We start from the raw sequence: 21,412 nt of genomic DNA, 5'->3' as shown, positions 1-21,412 counted from the left end.
GGCTGCTATCAAGTATTCCCCATCCAGCTCTTCTCTTGAGGACTTACAAACAGGCTCTGACATACTAGATTCTCGTCAGCGCACCAATGCTTAAAGAGCGTGGACCGCCATGTTTCTAAAGCTCAGCCTTGATTGGGAGTACATGCACTGCATCAATTCTCGTCAGGAAGTTCAAAGGAGCCTCTACCTTTTCAGTTGAGGACATCCGTCAATGTCAGCTATGATTAGGTCTGGAAAAACATTAATTTCTTGGGAAGACTAGACTAACGTCCTTGCAGGTCCAACATGACAAATGTCCTGTATGGTCAGCGTCAATTCTTATCAGCTCCTCATAAAAAATGTAATGACCACATGAATATTTACCAAGTTTAATTACTGCTCTCTATTGCTATTCTGCCGTGTCCAGCACTCTCTCTTCCTTTCCGGAGGGCAGCCTCTCATCCAAGTGCCGGCCCAACGCCTCCCACCACCTTGATGAATATTGCAGAAGTCCGAGGAGCGCGAGCCATTGATGGAATCCATCTCAACCAGCAGAATCAATGGCGTACGCTCACATTTGCAAAGGGCGCTAATTGGCAGCAGCAAAATTCAGCAAACTGCATAATTTACCCAGGAGAGGAATGGGAGCAGCGTGGTGCAGGAAGATCAGCTCGTTTGTAGCAGAGATATTAAAAAACCTTGTATTCTGAAATCGGGAGGCCTTCAACATTTGCAGAGGAGACACCAAGACATGGCCGTATCAGTAATGTCTCTGCTTGTCAGGGACACTGAAGTTCAAGCTGTCGCAGGAGGATTTTTCTTAATGTAGAAGCCACATTGAAAGCCTCTTGAGGGACGGCCTTTTGACCCCAACTAGCAATACCTGTTTCTCTTCTCCCTTTACCTTCGTTATGCTGCCACACGATACAGTATCAGCCACTCTAACGTACAACCAAATACAACCTGGAAAACAACTTTCTGTAAACACCTCCAGAAGGTGGCCGAGGCCAAAACTCCTGTGGGAGAATTTACTCTGATAGGAGAGTGTGGAGGAAGTGAGAGCAGAGACAAGTGCAGAGCAGAGAAGGAGGCAGACAGAAAAGTGTGGCTGATACAACTGTGCAGGTCTCGGAGGAAATTAACCTCGGTGTCCCTCACAGACGTCCAGGTCGGAACACGTCTCTGTGGTAAAGACATAACAGTAGAACTTTGGCACACTCCAGGATCAGGTGAAGTCTCTCATGAACCCATGCCAATCCGACAGCTACTGAAGATATAATCTGGTTTGTCATGGTGGCCTTGTGTTTAAGGTGTGGTTCGATTGCCGATGGAGACTTTGTGTTGGACGTCTCCGCCCCCCCCACCCGTGTCTCTTTCCTGTAGCTACACTGTCACCACAGATAGAAGTAAGAGAAAGGTTCCAGATTACATATTTTAACAGTTTTAGCCAAACAGCAGCTCCTTCAGAACATTTCAGAGAAAACATGGGCTACACACAGCTCCTCTGTTCTGTCGTGTTGCACCAGCTGCTCGGCTTCAAGCTGCTGTAATGTTTTCATCCCTGTGTTGTGAAGGAGGGTTGTTAAAACAGTGAACAGTTGGACACGATATAACTAACATAATACAATTCAACACAATAACCCTTAAAATGTTGAGACTGATCCCGAGAGGCATGTTGGGGAAAAATGCAACGAAACTTTTCAATATCAGGAATTACAGCCTTAAAAGACCAAGAGAATCACAAAGTTAGTATTGAGAGTAGCTCCTGACATCGGGTTGGGTACATTAGAATGATTGTGCATTATTCATAACATCTAAATCAGCTCATATGAAGCCGACTGAGCAGAAAAGATTTGTTTTATTGTGAAAGCCTATGACACCACCTTTGACCTCTTCACTTCTGCCCAAATAACCACCTGCAGAGAACCAGCTAGAACGTGAAACTGGATCACAAGACAAAAACAGCCGGTGATGAACACGTTCTCCGTGGCAAAGGGAGACAAACTGATTCGATGTGAGTGAGCCATCTGTGACATTTGTTTTTAATCCTGGGTGATGGGAGGGGTCGCAGGACACGTTAACGGGTCTGGACGTAACAGAATCTGACTTGGAGGTAACACAGTGGGTCCAACACAGAGCTTTGCAAAAACTTACCCGTGCACGACTCTGGCTCCTTATGAATCTGTTCCCTGTGCAATGACCGATGAGTTTTTTACTATTTTTAAAACACATGTATCTTAAATTATATCTGCAGGTGAACTGTATTTACAGTAGGAATACTCTACTTAAAGATTTGTGTTTTTTGTACTGAATGCATCTACATCTGGGATCCATCATATTCTCTATTCTCTTGCAGTCGTTGGAAAATAAACAGAAACCTGCTGATAAAAATCTGAGCTCCCTTTGCTCTTATTAAGATTAGAAAAAAACACATCTTATCTGTGATTCAAGACGTGTTGACAACAATGGGAATCTGTCTGAGAAGAAGCAACCTTTGCGTCCTGTTTGATGCTATCTGCCGTGTTTGATCGGCAGACATGAAACAACACAAACACACCGAACAGTAAAACAGACACTTGAAAGGCACAACGTTGTCAAAGCGTGAGGACACACCGAGTGGCAGCTCTTTAGGCTCGTGGAGGCCTTGGCGTGTTTGACTTGGCAGCGAGCGGACGTCTCCTCGCTTTGTCCCAGATGTGAAGCTCCAATAATTGCGACAACAGTGGTGACCTTGACATCACCTTAATGAAAGGCTGGTTGTTTTGTCACGGTGCTCAATAGAAAGAAATACATTATCAATGCATGGGAATGCGTGGAAAACATCTTTATTTCTAACAATACAGAGGCTTCTGGTTGTTATACTCGTGCATTCCAAGGCCTTTGGGTGCGGTGGAAAATGTGCCGGTTGCCTTATTTGCATTTTACCTGAGAATACGGATGTGATCTGTGTCGGATTCAAATTTCAACTGCCAGAGTCGTTGCGGTGTTTGTGCTGAAATGTCGTTACTGTAACAGAAAGTTCCCGGAAAGACCTGGAAGAAATATTTAAGCAATCCACAGATGATGTGAAATAAGCAGAGAAGTCTTCTGCTGTCCTTGTGAATAATAACCCTGCTTCAGTTCCACACACACAAAAGGAAAAGAGAGAAAAAAGCTTGTAGTAGTGTTTTATTCATCTTTATGTAAATCCAGTCATTTACGGTTGCCTTAACAAATCAGGAATCGAGTGTGTCAACATCTATGCAGAGAAGAAAAGTGCATGTGGGGATTACAAAAGAACAGAAACAGAACAAAAACAGGCCGAGGGAGAAACTCTCCGTCGGGTAAAGTCTACAAATCCTGACAAGGGTAAAATGAACGAGTTTTTTTTTTTAATTGTCTGAAGTCTCTATACGCTGTAGAAAGTTTACAGTTCTACTCAAACCCTAAGCTCAGTAACCTATTGTTCATATCTGAGTAACAGACTGTGGAGGCCGAGCCCAGAACTGGTTCACACCATAGAAAAATACCCTGGTTATTTGCATTTGAACTGTACACTAAGGAGTTTCTATAGAATAGATGAAAAATGGTCGACTCTCCCCCACCAACTTCTATTGGCTCTGGTTCGAGGCCCAGGGCAGTTGTTTTATCTTGTTTTTCCTACACCACTAAGAAAGTTAAAACCATCAACTGCAATGCTACATAACTAATGTTACAAGTATATGCTCAAAACCAATATTAGGCTAACTATATCCTACACAGTATGTTCTTATATTTATATGTATATATGTATATATGGGATCAAATAATGGGGTTTAGGGGAATCTGATAAACGCAGAGCAGATAAACATTTCTCCCGTAAATTCCGGGTTGATTACAGGTTACTAATTTGATGGCAATTACCAACCAGTTAAGGCAACATTTCCTCCTCCGTGTCGGTCAAGGTGGTTGTGACTCTGATAATTTGACCCAGGGTCTTTGGGTAAAGGCAACATCTCTTTCATTCACTCTGTGTGACTCAAGGTGAAACCCGGTCAGTAACAGTAAATCTACGCACGGCAAAGAAAGCAGCACTGATCCCAAGTCACACGGATGTTCATTTCAGCGTCACATCATAAATAGCCTCCGTCTCCAGCTGAAAAAATACATATGTTGAGGTTCTCAATGTAAACATGCACTTTTAGATTATAATCAATGCCATTTTCCTGCCGTGAATTACCAGGGTTTTCACTGCTTCTGGCCTGAATATCTTTTTTTTTTTTTCTCCTTTACCACAACAATGTGCATATTGAGTCACAGCAAAGAGCTCTGTCCTTCAAATGGAGCCTTGGCAACAATGTCAATGAATGGGAGTCCACAGGTGCTTCGAACACTGAACTAAACATCCAAGAAAGAAAGGAAGACTTCTAAACGGACCAAATAAACATCAGAGATTTCTCCAAATTCCGTAAAGTGAGGTCCGAGGCCCGGTTCGTCTTCTGGACTGAAGTGTTCCGATGTTTCCACGAGATCTCAGAGTCTCTGCTCGGTCTTGTGTGAGCTCAATGCAGCAGGAGAGTTCAGTCTGGAGGAAGTGGACTGTGTTCTGAAACACTGGTTCCACTTGGAGTAACAAACCAGTCGTTTCTTTCATTCAGAATAATTCTGGTCAACTACTTTAGTGACGTTTTTTTTCCCTCACAAGTTCAAAACTTGATCGCTCATGCTTCTTCACCTCCTCTCCGTCTAAAGTGTCATGGAGGACTTGACATGTATGAATTCTCACTTATAGTAAAAAGCTCGTTAGTGCACTGGTCTGCACCAATAAGCACTAGGCTCTAGTCAAAGAAAGTACACTAGGTTGTTATCTGACCTAAAGGTGACGAGAACTATACGCATTGACAGGTGGGTGTATAACATCTCAATTATAAAACATGAGGAGGCCCATATATGATTGAGATATTTTAAATGGCGGATTTGCCTGAAATGAAACAGGTGATGGACTAGACCTCTGTGTGTGTGTGCGTGTGTGTGTGTGTGTGTGTAGCTACAGGTTCACATGCATGTTTCAACAGTGGATGAGAAGCAAACATTGATGTGCTGCATTTGTCTGCACACAGAAAGGACCTGTGTGTGTGTGTCTGTGTGTCTGTGTGTGTGTGTGTGTGTGTGTGTGTGTGTGTGTGTGTGTGTGTGTGTGTGTGTGTGATCCAGCACAGTAGCTACGAAGTGTTCGATGTGTTGGGGCTCCAGCCCATTTGATACGCTCTTTCCAGGGTTCTCTTGCAGTCCTGCATCACCGTGCTGAACACAATGTGAGGGTACTGGACCACTAGCCTCTCCACAGTCTCCTCGTTCACCTGCAAAACACACACACACACACAACTATGAGAAAACTACATCCACGTCTCAAATCGGATACTTACTGATACTTACAGATACTACAGTTAGTACACTGTGTACACAGTATAGTCACATATACATGTTGACAGAGGTTGAATCAAACACTGCAACATTTCACCATGATAATCACCCACCAAAATATCTACTGACTGATGTAGTATGCAAGTTGAGAGTATGCAAATTGAGAGCTGTCTGATGTCATCAAACCAAATGAGTTTCCTCCGAGTCGACTGTTGTTTTAACGCAGGTTTTCTCCAGCACCGGAGAGATAGTGACAGAAAGAGGGAATTTATGAAGAAAACCTGTATTTTGGTTGATATTGACGACTTTAAACATTGACGTTATCATGATTTGTTGAAGTCTACAAATAAAGCAGTTCATTTCAGGTTCAGTCAGTATTGGAATGATTTTCCAGGGAATCCTGGGTAAATATATATAAAATAGAGGCAATCGGCTTAAAAACTTAAAGTGTCACAGAAATACGGCTGTAACTGTAATAAATACAGATTTTGAAATGACTCCATTTAAACCGAGTAATTTAAACTCTGTCGAGTGTCTCAGCATTGCTCCATGATGCCTCATTAAGATAATCGGAAATGCAGATTTTACCATTAGTGCCCAGTCAAAATGGCACTGTACTAGAATAAAATGAAGAGAAGGCAATTTCTAAAGAGCCCACAGTGAATGCACATATGCACACACACACACACACACAACTGGACTATGGTGATGGGCTCAGCACCAGAGGACATCTGACCTCACCGGGCTAATGAGGCCTTCTTGTTCCTCAGAGGACTCAAGAGACAAGCAGCAAATGGTCTCTCCAGCCCGTCTGTGCCCGTCCGACACTCCATCACTGACAGCCGAGAGTGAGAGAGTCAGAGGATCTGACAAAGAGCAGAGGCAGAGTAACCCTGGAGACCTAGTGGGGTTAACCGCAACCCACCCAGAACCAACCCCCGCCCACCCGTGAGTGTGACACTTTCCAGGGGAAATGATGTATAAACACTCACACACATGTTGAGCACACAGTCATCCGTTGTTGCCAAAGCAGTGACAAAGTGGTTCACACTTTTCCCTGAGTTCACTGCCCTGAGAGCCCTCTGCTTTCTGGAAGAAAAGTCTTGCATGGTAAGAGTTCTTGGAATCTGGCTCAGGTTATGATCCGTTATCGTTTCTGTCAAATTCTTTCTTTCACAATTTTCTCTAAAAGGTGGGAAACAGCAATTTGCTGTCAAGTAAAGAACTCGAGAAAACAAATGGGCAGATGGACCACCGATGTTTCTCGGGTCACGGAAGGAAGGAAGATGGAAACTTTGCACAGCACCACTGAATCCAATAGGACTTAAAGACAACAACAGCCTGTTAGAGTTACTTCTGATTGCCAACGAAAAACCAGAGAGCTGAAGTGTGTGATGCCAACGCACAGAAGCTTGACAGGGAAAAAAATGAAAAACTAGAATCAAAATCTCGGTGTGAAGTCTTTCGTATTTTCTTCTGTATTCTGTTTCTCTGCTCACACGCTGAGAGAAAATGTCTGAGAATAACTCTCTAACGCTCCCTGCTTCAGTTCTTTCTCCGGGGCTGAAGAGAAAGACAACAGAACCTGGCTTTTTAATTTGAACTAATTCTCCACCACTACCACTTAAAAGCTGCATTAAATCCTCAGGTAAAAGTGGAAATGAGTAAATTCCAGCGTGGCTGTCAGTGCTGTGATCAAAGATTCATGGGTAAAGCTGGTGCATTAATAAAACAGTGTTTCACGATATTGCCTTAAAGAATCCACTTGATTATTATTGCATAATGAGATTTCCAACAGTCAGATTAGAAAAAAACAAGGTATTCTATTCCCTCTTTTCCTGAGAAGACCAAACTGAAGTGACGCAGTGATGTTCATTATAGTGAAATAAAACACTTTTATCCTGAAGGTTTATAACACAAGGCATGAAAGAGAATATAACACTGAACCATTTCCTGCAATGGTATGAATCTCAACACCATTTTCTAAAAGATTTAATACGATTTACAAGAAGAGTTTCAATCCACGTTTCTATTCGCATCCTGAAATGAATTTTCAAACAATGGGAGAAAAAATACTGTAAATGTTAAAAAAATTCTGTTAAACTTTGGATTAAAATTTGACTTGAGATACTGACGAGCTGCTGCAACCGCACATCTCTTCTTCCACACCAGCAACAGTGGTTTGCCTACAAAGATGGCCGCATGTGGCCTCTATCGAGGACCGGAGCAGGAGAGCAGCTTAACGACGGCCTCTGAAAGCCGTTACTGCGGAGAAGCCTTGAGTTTGTTATGACATACGACTGAGCCTCATTAGCAGATAAAATGACAAAGCCCTGATTGCCTCGCGAACATATTACGCCACATTCTTGAAAAGAGAATAAAACACCCCCAGCCCGTTAATCATGGCTTAATTACAATTAAAACAGATCTAAAGAATAGACCTGTCAAACTGATGGGAGGCCATAACATTCATTAATGCTCATTTAGTGCGGCTCCAGTTGCTGAGCAAACACGGCTCACGCAAAATGGCTCCCAATCAGAATGCCGAATCATTTCCTAATTGCTGCTCGCGGCAGCACTAAATGTTTGAGTTGCAGCAGCATCACTTCGACGGAAATCATTAAAAGACAAACGGTTGCACTGACCTGTGCTATTGTTGTTGGTAACACTGAGCCGAAAACAAACCCTGCGTAACATCAGTGTTTTCATGTTTCTATTTAAACCGACTTAAATAATGTAATTACTGTCACATAACACGGGTTTGAAATGATTGGAATTCAAACATATGATTACAGCAGAGGTGAAAGGCAAACAAGAAAACAAACAATTCATTCTACTTTCAATCAAATCCAACACCATGAACATTTTAAAGTTTCAATACAGCAAAGAAAGTCCTTGTACCACGTTCACTGCCGCTACCTGGCACCGACCGGGATGAGCACGGGGACGGTAAGCCCCTCCTCAGGCCACAAGTCCCGCCTACCTTGGTGTTTTAAGCAAAGTGTCCGATCTATTCTATTTTTTGTGTCAAAATGCGACCCGAGCCAAATGCTTTGCACAATCACAGGCACGTCCAGTGTAAATAAATCAAGTAGATATCCCAGCCCAACGAGACTGAACTCCACCCGAAAACAAATATCATTTCATCATATCATTTCAAAGAAGGCCTGGGGCTCGGGTCGGGAATCCACACTCAATAAAGTGACCCTGAAGTCTTTGGTCGATAAATTAATGTTGTTAAACTTTATTTCTGAGCGCAGCCCACTCTCAGTGGGCCAGCAGAGGGGCTAACTGCTAGCTAGCATTGTTTGTCTGAGCAGTCTTGATGTTTTAGGTGTAGCCCACAGACAGTGTAAAAAAATAAAAGATGTGTCCACCCGGGTGTAATTTTTACATCACTGCCGACTGAAGCTGGAGCCATTTTGCTTTATAAACATGGGACCAACAGTTTCACAGGGAGGGACTCACATTCACTTGCACACGCACGTGCACTAACACAAACGTGCGCCCGTACCAAAACAAAGAACAGAGGAGCTCGGATCACAACCAGACATGGAATGTGACTTTGAATGTGACTTCATACTCTGGTCAGGACGCCATTACTCCACTATATCTTTACATAGAAAAGAGCGGCTGGCTGCTGTACCCATGTTTAAAATCTCTTTACTCTTAACTTTATTGGCATCTTTGAAACAACTTCTTGCACAGAAAATCTTGTTGACAGAGGCACATACACGTCATCCATTAACTCTCCTCCGCTGCACCAGTCTGACAACCAGAGTTACTGTACGTCTCCTCAGGTCTAAAAACAACAGCCCACTGTGAAAGAAAGCCGTTCCTCGTCGGTTCCCAGAGTTCACAGCCACAATCCTCTTTCCAGAACACGCCAATGTGCCCTTTGCATGGCTCTGGTATGTCGAATGAGAAGTGATGACATCACCACACCTGCTTGGTATTTGCGGCTCCGAGCTGATGTTGGACACAAAGGTCAGACCGAACGCTGTGGGTAACTTGCTGGCAGAGACGGGCGTCCTCTGGTTACAACTGCTGTGCCACAGACTTTAAATCGGTGATTCAGCTGTTTCTTCCTGGAGTGAAATTTTGTTACTGGGCAAAAACTGTGCATAACAATATTTTGTTGCTAAGCAACATAAGCTTAAAAATGCCATCATAAGTCACTGGAGGTTGTGGTGACTGGAAAGGCTCCTGCATGGATGTTTTCTTTTCTGTTCCCCCATACAGTCCGGATCACTGTACCGTACCGGACCATACTGTACAGCCCCTCCCCCAAACCTGCTGCCAAGTCTATGATAGAGCAGATCGCTACCCACTGATGATTCTAATCTTTGAGAAGCATCTGGGAGCGCAGCCACAGCTATCTGGAGCAAGGCCTATACTTATGATATTTTCCCCCATTTTAACTTCAAAGATGCTGTCCTGTAGATCTAAGTGCGGCGTAATGCGTGCTGACGGGTAATGTGCCGTTGTCAGGGTTTGCAAGAGGGCGAGAGCGGATGAAGGGAAAACAAAAAAGATGTATGTCTGATACACTGTTCAGCAAAAAGCACCTTTTATTTGAACATGCTGTACAGTAAACATGAAAAGTTTATAGGGTTGTGTGTGTGTGTGTGTGTGTGTGTGTGTGTGTGTGTGTGTGTGTGTGTGTGTGTGTGTGTGTGTGTGTGTGTGTGTGTGTGTGTGTGAGTGAGTGAGTGAGTGAGCGCCTGTTGACAACTGCTCCTCTGCCTTTACATGTGACTCAAAGTCCCTGAACTGACCTCTGTTCTCTCCTGGAGTGCTCTCATGGGCTGTAACAGTGAGCTGCCTCATTTTCTTTCTTTTTTTTAAGACTAATCCTCTGATGCAAATGCACTCTATCACCACGTAAAATATACATTTACCGCAAATGCAGGGCCTTCCCCCGGTAAGAAGCACAGTAAAACACGTCGTAAAGATGACTAATGCCGCAGCAGTTCACATTCTCAGTGGGAAAAAGAAGAACAGGGTCGTAAATCGATAATCAGATACACAAACACGGAGATGCATATCATATTAGACTGGCGTGGTGAGAACACCCTCTGAGTGCTCCCAGCAATCAAGGGAGGGAAATGGAATAAAGAGAGAGGGAAAGACTTTAGGAAATAGAAGACTGAGAAAATACGGCCTCCGCTCCTTCAGAATATATCAAAACCCACTGAGTGCCGTATTGAATGCAGCAACAATGACCCTGAGAAAAAGGCAATAAAACACTGACTGTTCACACTTCAGAGCTGAATTTAAATTAAAAAAAAGACGCGCATGCAAATATCAGGAAACAGAGACATGCTCACTGATCCTTTTTATTTGACTTTAAGTGTTTCAAGAAAAATGGTTCTATTCCTTTTTATATCTTCCGTGTTTTCATTAACCTCAGCGCAGGTCTGTTTGTTCTTCTTTCCTTTTTTCCTTTCCTCCTTCTCTCGTTTTCTTTGGCCATGTGGCAGCCATTGCTAGTCCGAGGCCCATAAAGAGAGACAAATACCCCCCGTTCCCTGTCTACTCCCATGTAGAGAGTGTATCAGTCAACCAGTAAATACATTTGGGGTAAATGTTTAAAAAGCCTATTTAGGCAGCAGAAGAATGCCGTGCATCAGGCCCCAGTAAAAGGCAGCCTGAACAAGCCTGGATTTAAACAGCCAGATTTATAGCCTTCTTTAAACTGCTCAGAGGAAAAGCCCCAGTTGTAAAGTTTCTAAACGAGTGACTGGACAATTGAAAGATAGTTCTCAGTGTCTGATAAGAAGATGAAGGGGGACTGGATGGAGAAGAAAGAAAACAGCAAATAAGAGGATTTTAGAAGTATAGCGACAGAAAAGAGGCTGCCACCAACTTATTCCAGAGGATTCAATATTTCTAAATGAACTATCGATGCATTGGCTTGGAAGCTTTACGGAATAGACTGCGCTTTACCGAGGAAAAGCCTGTGCTCAAACATTTTGATTTTGTGTCAGAAAGCCGGGCGCCCCCCCTCACAGAAATCTGCAGAGCATGCCTCTGAATGTGCTTTTAAAAAAACCAGGTCAGGCACTGCTTGCGACAACTAAGGTCTGGTCCCGCTCACACAACCTCATCCCTGCACAATATCAGACAGCGGCAGGGTGTCAGTGCATGCACGCACACACACTCAGAGCAACAGGGGCTCAACTGAACAGGGTCAGAGAGAGAGAGAGAGGTTCTGGAGGCCAGGTTTGTAAACCCCACACTCCATCACGCGTGACAAAGGTAACTAAAGGAATGTGTACGAGGCTCAGTCCAATCCCTCTCTCTGCGCCGGCCTTCTTATCTCTGCAGACTGGAGCAAAACATTCCATAACTCAAGAGGCTTAGCACAATATATTTGTTAATCTCAGAAAAGAAAACGTGGTAAAACGCTATCACAGCTTCATCTTATTAAGGCAGAAGTAACACAGAACTAATTAAGAGGGGAGGCGTATAGTGACACAGAAATCTGAAAAGCCTCAGAGTTAGATTTAATTTTCTTGTAGCAATCAAGCTCATAATTGTGTGTTTTTCTTTTGCATTAAATACTGTAATAACTTAAAACCACTGCTTGGAAAGACACTAAATTATCTGGAATATAAAGAAACAAAATAAACTGAATATTGGTGCAAGTACGACTCATTTTTGTTTTAAAATAAGAAACAGTAAGTTATAATTTATTATCATATCATAGAATTATTACTGGAATTATGATCATATACATGATAGGATCCCATACAATAAGGAATATGATGGTATAAATAACAATGATTACTAATGTTAATTAATTTATCTATTTATAAAGCATTTTACACATTAAATGCAGGTCAAAGTGCTAAACTAAAAATAAGATTCAATAAAGAAATAAAATAAAGTAAAATAGAGGTACATGGAAACAATAAAAACATGCTAACAAGTTGTTACAAGAATCAAAAAGATAAAGATAAAGATAAAACCTATTTCAGCAGGCCATGCTGTTCTCCCTCTAAGTCTAAATCACAGTCTGTACAGTCGGGTCAGGGTCAGATGTCGGTCGCTCTGTAGCCGTGGTTCTTGGATCCGTGTCAATATATATGAGGTGTTTCGGGTGATTAGACGTTTCACCACAAGCTTCGCTGAAAGAAATGTGGTTTTTTGAGGCAAGACAGACACTGAAATGTGAAGTGGTTGGTGGAGGTCGACTGCATTTGGAATTGGGTCTAATTAACCGCTGTGTGTATTCTGGACCGGGTCTGACTGTAGAGGCCTCTTCAGACCGGGCCTCTCTGTACGACCACGTCCATTGATGTGAATTGGCTTCAATCACAATAATCAGAATCAATAATGCATCAGCAGAAGCTCATTAGAGAAACAGAGAGAGTAAGTGGATGTAAAGATGAGGATGAAAACGAGGCCTGTTGATCTTCAAATGGCAAAAAGCACAATGTGGTCAGGTGGGTGATCACAGACTTATCTTAAAAGTGTTGTGAGGACACTCATTGACATAATGCATTACCTTGCCCCTTACTTTAACCTTAGCCATCATAAATAAATTCCTAACGCTAATCTTAACCTAACCCTTACCCTTTAATTTAATGATTTACCTTATGTGGACTTGCTTTTTGCCCCCATAACGAACACGCCTTCCCCATAATAACATGACTGTGTAAATAGAATTAGGTCCCCGCAACATGAGAAACACCGAGACCAAACACACACACACACCTCCAGAAACCGTAGGAGCACATTCCAGAGCAGCTTACCGGAGGGTCAGACACACGCAGAATTAATAACAATCACAACAGAGCTACTGTGTTTAATTTCTTTGCCTCGCATGACTCCCTTGTTCTTCAGAATACATAAATAACAAGGACGACTCGACTCCACGTCCTTTCAAAGAACGCCATGATACAAAACTCATAGCCACTGGTTTAAGTTACAAGCGAGGCAGTAAGCCCCCCCCCCCCCCCCCCCCCCGTCTCATCAGTAAGCACAATGCGTGGACACCACCTTCCGTAGCGTGATTATCCTGCATTACGGGTTAATTCTGAAAATTCAAATGAGAGCACCGCAATTAAAGTTGAGCTCTTCAGTATTTAAAATGTCAACGAAAAAACGGTGTGTACACATATCAGCCTTTTGTTCTCGCCGCCGTCGGGACAAGCACAAATCATGACAGCATGATGAATCTGTATCTCTGCTCTCAGAATTTAAAAATTGTTCCTTTCTTCAAATGATGTTAACTGAGCAGCCACAGGTCATAGAAACTCTTTTTTCCTGGCTGCAAATCAGCAAAACTCTTTTTTTTTAAGCTTTTACATCCACTGGCAATCAATTATAAAGCTGGACATCAATCAAAAGCTTAATCGATCCCCCCGAAACAAAATCCCAAGTTCGTCTGGACGTATTCAATTTGTACGGACGTAGCTTTCAGCGAGGGGAGTAACATTGTCATTAGCGTTAAAAAGCTAATTCATCACCAACGTGGTCAGACATCTGCAGCTCCAGGCTAAAAAGGGCTTGTGACCACCTGATGTCTCTGTCAATGTCTGCGAAAAGGAAAAAAAAAGTTATTGCCCCCAAAATCAGTATCCAGGCCCCACTGACTCCTGTCTCCTGTCTGCCCATGACTCCATGAGATTATGTTGACCTCCGTTGTGATGAGTAAACAGCGCTGGATGAGGGGGGAGGAGGAGGGGGATAAAAAGGGGGGAGGATGAAAAACAAAACAAGGGGGGGGGAAACTTGAATGAACTAATTGAATGAACAAAAGATGTGAGCGGCATCCACAAATTCAAACAACCTTGGCTGTCCTTGCTCGGAGGAGGGCGAGGGAGGGAGCGACTGAGAAACAAAAAGAGGGGTGAGGAACAAAGAGAGGATTAGGTGGAGGGAGGGCAACACAGGTATTTGTGTGTGCAGCCATTTTTTCAGACAGGAATCTCTGCATATAACGTCCAGACCTTTGCCGGGGAGTTTGCCCACACATGAAGAACGCAGCGGGAGATTCTCCGCTCAGACGTGGTGACAACAACACAGGACTCTCAGGAGCATTGAGGTGAGGGGTGGCACAGGCTGCAGGAGGGAGGAAGTAATGAATAAATTCCACTGTGGAGATCGTGTTTTTGTTTACAGCCCATTGACACCAGCGTCGGCCCCTTATCACCAAAAGCTCTCGACTCTCGCCGCTTTTCAAGTTGACACCTCCGGTAGAGTATTCCATGTGTACGGCTCCTCTCTCTCACAGTGAGATATTTGTATTCTTTAGGGTTTTTCCAGTTTTCCAGCGTTTGTCAAGTGTTAAGAAACTTGTCCACTCACTCGCAGTGACTCTCCTGCTGCACTCTCTCATGGGCTCATTCAGACATTATCCAGAGTTGTTACTAAGGGGCTGGTTGGAAAACTAGAGAGAGTTTCTCCTCCCGGCCTCCAAGAATAATGTCCGTACATCCAGGAGAAGTCAATGTGAGAACACAGCAGGGGATCCCCCGCTGGATTCACCGCGAGTGAAAGATGCCAGACAGAAAAAATCGAATATATCCTGTTGAAAAAGCGGGGAAACAGACGTAAAAAACATCCACAAAGATGTCAAGGGAGTTTGTGGTGATAAGAGCCGACACGGGTGTCTGTGTGTTGTCAAGAAAATCACGTGATCTCCGCAGCAGAGTTAACACGTCACTTCCTGCCTCTGCCTGCTGCACCCGGCTGCTCCACCTCTCGCCTGAATAACGTGGAGGATTTGATGCTGTTGTGAACGCGTCTGTGCAGAAACCCCCCCCGCTGCGTTGTGCATGTGTGGAAGAAAAACTGAACCAATTCTCTGGATTTTACCCGCAGGTCATGTCTGAAAACGGCTTGTGTGTTAGTGTGCGATCCAGGTGAGGTCAGATTACATGTGGGTTTTCTGGTAGCTTTTTTTCGCTGAAGGGCAATTGTGAGATTCCCCCTCAGACACTCAGTGAACTCTGTCGGTGTCTCACTTTATTTCGCCCTCTCTCCTTCACTGTCCCTCGCCGCTGCCCTTTCGAAACAAGATGAAGGGATGATCAGGAGGCCGCTTCAGTTAAGACCGCCAATCAATACAGCTCTTCTGCGCGCGGGGGGATGAGACTCCCAAGATTACACTGAAAATCACAAATGGCAAATGACTCTTTCAAACTACTTTCTCGACTTTGAACATTCAAGTCTGGCTTTGGTCAAAGCCCTGGAAAATAGGAAGCAGGAAAACCTCTCTCACTTTGTGGTGTACACGCGGCATCTCTCCCCTTAATTCCCCTCCACTTTAAGAGCCTTTAAACTAAGGATCCCTGCCGCTCGCAATAACAACACGATAACAGCACTCATCGAATAAAGTTTTTCTGAACTCCCAAACTCTCATTTCCTAAATGAGAGTTAAAATGCCTCCTAACTCGCCATACTTCATCTTTGTTTTCCTCACTCCAAACCTCCAGGCCCTGAACAATTAGGCCCTTGTTTATGTCTGCAAATTGCTGTGCCGTGCCTATCTGTGTATAGTCCCTGGCAGCTGGATGCACCGGTGGAACGACCATATTGATTGGTATGTCTGTTCTTTTAACAAGGTCTGTCTGGTTGTTGTATCTGGGGGTGCCGCGGCGCTCGTACCCGCTCCCCAAACGGCGCTCCACCTCAGTACAGGTAATGGGAGCACACTTCGAAACTGCTTACACAAAACACTTTTTTTTGGCGCCATTTGTGAGGGGAATAGTCGGCTTTGACTCTTTTGTTTCATTTGATCTAATTTCACTTTTATTTTCGCTTGGTTTGTGTCGTTCGTTAAATCATTTTTTATTCCCTCCCTCACGGCCACCTCTTGTTTTACCTTCTATTTTCCTCCCTCATCTCCTCCATTACGATGATAACTCTTAGTCTCTCCAACAGTCGTCCCTGAAGGGGCCGGTAGCCGTCAGTGTCATTATTTCCCGAGTCAGGCTTCGTGCTGACTGCGGGAGTTTGCCTCCATCTCCGTTTCACAACCTAGAACGCCCATTTGTTTTCTCTCTAATGAAGTAGTGGAAAAGAAGCTGAGAAAAAAAAAAGAAAGACGGTAGGCTTAAAGAAGAGAAGAGAGAAGAGCGAGGAGAGGGAGATGGTATAAAAGAGGGAAGGGAAGGAGGAAGACAAAGAAAGAAGAGGGAACAGACGAAGAATAAACACAAAGAGAGAATAAAGGAGGTAAACGTGTGGAGGCTGTGACAACTTCCCTGAAGAAAATATTCCACTAAGGCTGAATAAGATCAAAATCCCCAAACGTGTAAATCAGCAGAGCATGAATTTTCACAGTGTGGTCAGGAGGGCACGTTATAGAAAACAACAACTTAACTCATATAGGAGACATATGAAAACATTGTCAAGATAAAGGGAGCAATGAGTTACCCAGTATTACACTTGGCAGTACAGTGTGTTTCTGCACGAATCAATAACGCTGACTGCTGGATCCTTGCCCCTGTAACTGGACACTTTTTTTTTTGTGGTTAGCCAAAAAGCTTAAAATGTTATAGTGTTAGGATTTGGTGAATTTGTGAGCGTTTGGCATATGTGCCTGTGTGTATCTGCCCAGTCCAGTGAGCAGAATGTTGTTACTACAGCGTCAAAGTCTACCTGTCAACTTTGGTTTGAAAATTAGAGTTGACACCAGTGCACTGAGTTTGGACAGCGGAGATCTTAATACATAATGTTCTATTGTGTTCGTGGAAGCGTCTGAATTCCTCCCAACAGAGAGGACCCAACATTTCACAGTGAATTTAGCGCGGAGCTGGGTTTTCTATGACATATTCACTGACATATGCGCCACTGACGAGCAAAAAATACTTCGAGAATACTTCAAAAGACTGGCACAGTGTTTATAGTTCGAAAAAGGACAAAATGAATTGAATTGATTATTTTGGGGTGAGTCTGGATCAATTGCATTCCTTCCCCTCGTCGGAACAGGGTCGTTCGGCCCTGAGGGCAGAGGGCTGTAATCATACGAGGCAGGCGGAGCACGCCATTTGCCCGAGCCTGGAGGGGGTTCTGATTTCAATGCTCCATTATGTGCTGTGTTAACAGCAAATAACATAAATTCCTCTCGGAGAACACACACTGTAACACACACAGACACGTTGCATTTGGACATGTATAAACACAGAGACACAATGAAAATCCTTCAGACAGACGAGCCGAGAGAGGAAGGAAAAAAGAGTTAGTGGCACAAACGTACACATTCCAGCCTGTAAAGACCGTATATGGCTCTGCTGCTGAAAAGAGAGTTTAAATAAGAAAATATTTCTCACAGATCTGTGGTGTACTCCGTCTGTGTTTGTGCTAAGTGGAAAAAAAAGCCCTTAACTTCTTCATATCTGTTCAAATGCCAGTGGACATACAATTTGGGTTCTCTGAATGTAAAATGTATACAGTACGGAAGCACGTTTGTATAAACTGTGACGGAGGAAATCGATCCTTCACACTGCTCCACATGAGGAGAGCCAGCTGGATCCTGTTAACAGTTCTTAAATGAATTCTACACTGTCTAAGTCCTGTGACATTCAGGGAAGCTGTTACATTAAAATTCTCAGCGTTTTGACAACTCCAAACAAATTTACACGGGCGAGGCTGCGCCGCCGAGGCAGAGAGCTGACTGGGTTTGTCCGCACCGTGTGTCAAGGTTATCACAAGACTGGAGTTGTGTGAGAGTGACGGGACCGAAACCTAACTCCACATCAGTTAGTGTGGGAGGAAGCTTTGAGAGGGAGAGAAGGGGGAAAAGAGGGGAGGGAGAGAGGAAGAAATAAGGGGCGACTGAAGCTATATTTATTTTAAATAGCCAAATGTATACTGTAGAATTTACCTGAACATGTGTGGGACCGAGGGAATGAGGGACTCAACAGGTCAGGTTGTTACCGTGGAGTTGTCACATCTAATCTCTGCCACGTTTGTCCAAGCAATGGCAGCTATTTGTTCTAAATTCCTGCAACATACACATCCTGGGCAGAAACCAACAACGTCCTTGTAAGGGAAATATCAACTTCGGTATATTTGTAATGTATTCGTAGAATCCAAAACACTGTCAACATCGCTCTCAGGAAGAATAACTATCTGCCATCTGAAGCAAACTGCTCCGCATAGGTGTATATAACAATTTATTTCCGTTCTACAAACATTCAGGGTTGGTACGCAGAGCTGAATAATTCCAGGTCGCAGCTACAGTATACGTTGACTCGGTCTGCAGTTGGTTGTTGTGTAAATATTAAGATGGTTCCTCAAGTGATCAGATCCTGAGGCCGAACTAAACAAACTGAGGATGTGACGGGTCAAGCTGACAGCGTTAGACCAATACTAATCTATCAAGCTTAAATCATATGAAAATACCATTCAAATCTAATTAAGGACGTGTTGTGCAGCAGAGCAGATCTCCCTGCAATCCCCACATGCTCTCGCCTCATGTTTCTATCAAATAATGTAACATTCAACACAGGACAAGACCACAGAAGACACACTGAGGAAATAATAGTCATTTTTAACACTGGGCTGCAGAAAGAAAAAAGAAAAAACACCGTACTTCTCATTGTAAATTAAAGGTATGGGGTAAAACATGTTTGAATTGATTTGTCAATATGAAGAAGACATTCTGTGACGGACAGAAACCCAAACTTAAGTAATTTAGCACAAGACTTTCATTATGAGCAAACCCTTGTGGAATTGAGACTTATCCCCCGGCTTGTCCGTTTTCCCAGAACTGCATTAAGTGCAGAGATGAGATTAGTTTGCCCTCAGATTGAATTGGACATGCCTCTGGATTTGACTGCTGTGATACACAAATAAACCATGATACAACGTGGCCCGAGGCTGAAATGTCAAATGCAAACCAGAAATAAAAAAAAATCAAGAACAAATTGAATGTACTGAAAACAATTTCGTAAAGTACTTTTAAATACAGATTTGAGTCATTTAAGAGATGCTGTGATCAAAATATTATACAATTTTTTTAACCAAGCAGAGGTCAAAACAGAAATTACCGTGAAAATACACTCAAAATGTGGTGTGTAATTTGATCAGATTTCTTTGACTTGTGAATTTGAAAGCACTTGACTCCCTCAAGCAAAGCGAGGACGCGTAGGAGCAGCGAGGCCGAGAAGCTGAAACAAGCGAAAGAATCACCAGTTCAAATCAGGCAACAGCCAATCGTGACCTTGATAAAGATAACAGCCTCTAAAGCTGCTTTCAGACACGCCCTGAACTCTGGACATCTCCTGAAAGTATCCATGGGGCTGTATTTGAGAGCGCAAACGTCTGAGTCAGTTGCTCGTGACTTTTCCCGCCAGCCCTCAAGTACAATGTCCCAGTCCCAGTGAGCCCATGTGAGAATACAGCAGTGGGCGTGTTGGTAACGTTCCTGACACATAAACTAAAAGAATACAAATACCTCAGGATGAAAAAGAGGGGCCATACACGTAAAAGACGCTGACGAACATGTACACTTGGAAAGACGACATGATTTGAGAATTTTTGGGATAAGGGCCAACGTAGGTGTCGATGTGTAAAAAAAAAGGTGAATGTGAACAGGTTTGAAAAAGACAATCTCCAGCAGCCTTCTTCATATGTGAAAGAGAAAGTTTGCCTTTCATATCATAAAATGGGGTTTAGTGGAGAGGAGCGTCAGCCACAGTAAATCCACCAATTTACTGCTTAATTCAACTGCTATCCCAAATAACTTCGAAACAATTCAAATCAATTTAAGATGGAAAAACAGAAACACTGAGACGAGCACGAGGAGCTGCAGGTTGAAGAGAAGAAGTGGGGTCAGAGGAGGAGTGGAGCAGCAGGCAGACCATGGTCACTGCTGCCCCTCGGCTGACTTGTATATAACCACAATTCCCCCGGTCTGTCTCTTTCATTCACCTTTTTACCTCTTTAACTCGCTCTGCAGCTCTCATTTTCACTCTGACCTCAGTAATAACAACCTATTTCTGTTCATTTGCTTCCCTCTGAGCAAACTTCAGATTACTCCCATCCCTCTCTCTCTCTTCCTTGAAACCTGCCTATAACTCCCTTTCTTGCCGAACATAATGAGAGACAACAACAACAACAGAGAAATGAGCTGCCGTGGGCTGATCTCGCTCCCACACAGGCCTGACCAATCCCCAGCAGTACTCCAGGCTCATTTGCAATGCTAAACACAGTTGTAGTACACCGAACAGAGGAGATAGAGAAGTAGGTGAAGGGGGCAACCCTGCAGTGAATGAATTCTCTGATTCAGACTTTGTAATGTACCTGAGCTGGGAAACTGTCAACCTCCTCTCTCTCTGCTCGATTCACACTCTATTACCGCTCTAATAGCACCAATTACTGCTTTATTTAGCTGTGTCTCCCCCCTAAATTCCCTCCTTCTAGCAGAGGAAGAATAATTATTTATCTTTCCATCCTCCAGGCTAAATTATGAGTGTGAATATCCCAGTAGAAGAGAGAGAGATGGACGGATAAGTGAGGGGAGAGGAATGGGTGAATTCGTTGTCGGCAGGGCAGGGGCCTGCGATGGAGAGAAACTAAGAAAAATTATTATTCCAGTAAAGATGTGGGTCATTCCAGAAGAGATTTTTATTAGCATGGCTGTATTATCGATTGTTGGGTCACCGAGTCGTGGAGGCGGGAGGGGACTAAATGAAAATGGAATCTAAGTGATCACCTGCTATGTAATGCAGTTACTCTTTATTACTCCTAGATAAATATGATAGATACACATTCATTTCTGCAATAATGTGAATTGAGTACACCACTTCATCACTGGGACCTTACATACGGGGTCACTGTCAGGCCCTCATATGTTTTAATTTCATTACAGTATCAATAGATAAATATGATACACCGACGTCCGTGTCACAGTTAACGATCTCCGGGTGGGCGTTTTTATCAGAGGAATCCGTTGGGTCAACCTTGAGGCTGCAACCACCCAGATAGCTCTGATTTTATAATGAAGAAATAAAAATGATGAGTTCCCAACCTGGTGAAAGGGCCTCGACGATAAGTCAGAATCTCTCCTGCTTCTTTTCTCCCCTGCCAA

General features: G+C 43.5%; 1 protein-coding gene across 3 annotated transcripts in view; it reads right to left on the bottom strand.

Annotated features, from left to right (window-relative positions):
* Positions 1-3,129: 3,129 nt before the first annotated feature.
* fbxl17 (F-box and leucine-rich repeat protein 17) overlaps positions 3,130-21,412 on the bottom strand; it is a 217,676-nt gene continuing 199,393 nt past the window's right edge. The window contains exons 11-12 of one of the 3 annotated variants that reach the window (XM_034596587.1): positions 5,115-5,297; positions 3,130-5,078 (exon numbers count right to left, since the gene is read on the bottom strand). In XM_034596587.1, the coding sequence (XP_034452478.1) occupies positions 5,160-5,297 (138 nt within the window). In that variant the 3' untranslated portion in view covers positions 3,130-5,078; positions 5,115-5,159. Of the gene's footprint in view, positions 5,298-21,412 lie in introns of all 3 variants that reach the window. The other 2 variants (XM_034596588.1, XM_034596586.1) reach the window with 2 other exon arrangements.

This window comes from Hippoglossus hippoglossus, chromosome 9 (genome assembly GCF_009819705.1).
Source record: "Hippoglossus hippoglossus isolate fHipHip1 chromosome 9, fHipHip1.pri, whole genome shotgun sequence".
NCBI classification, from domain to species: domain Eukaryota; kingdom Metazoa; phylum Chordata; class Actinopteri; order Pleuronectiformes; family Pleuronectidae; genus Hippoglossus; species Hippoglossus hippoglossus.
This window is presented reverse-complemented; position numbering and strand designations above follow the sequence as displayed.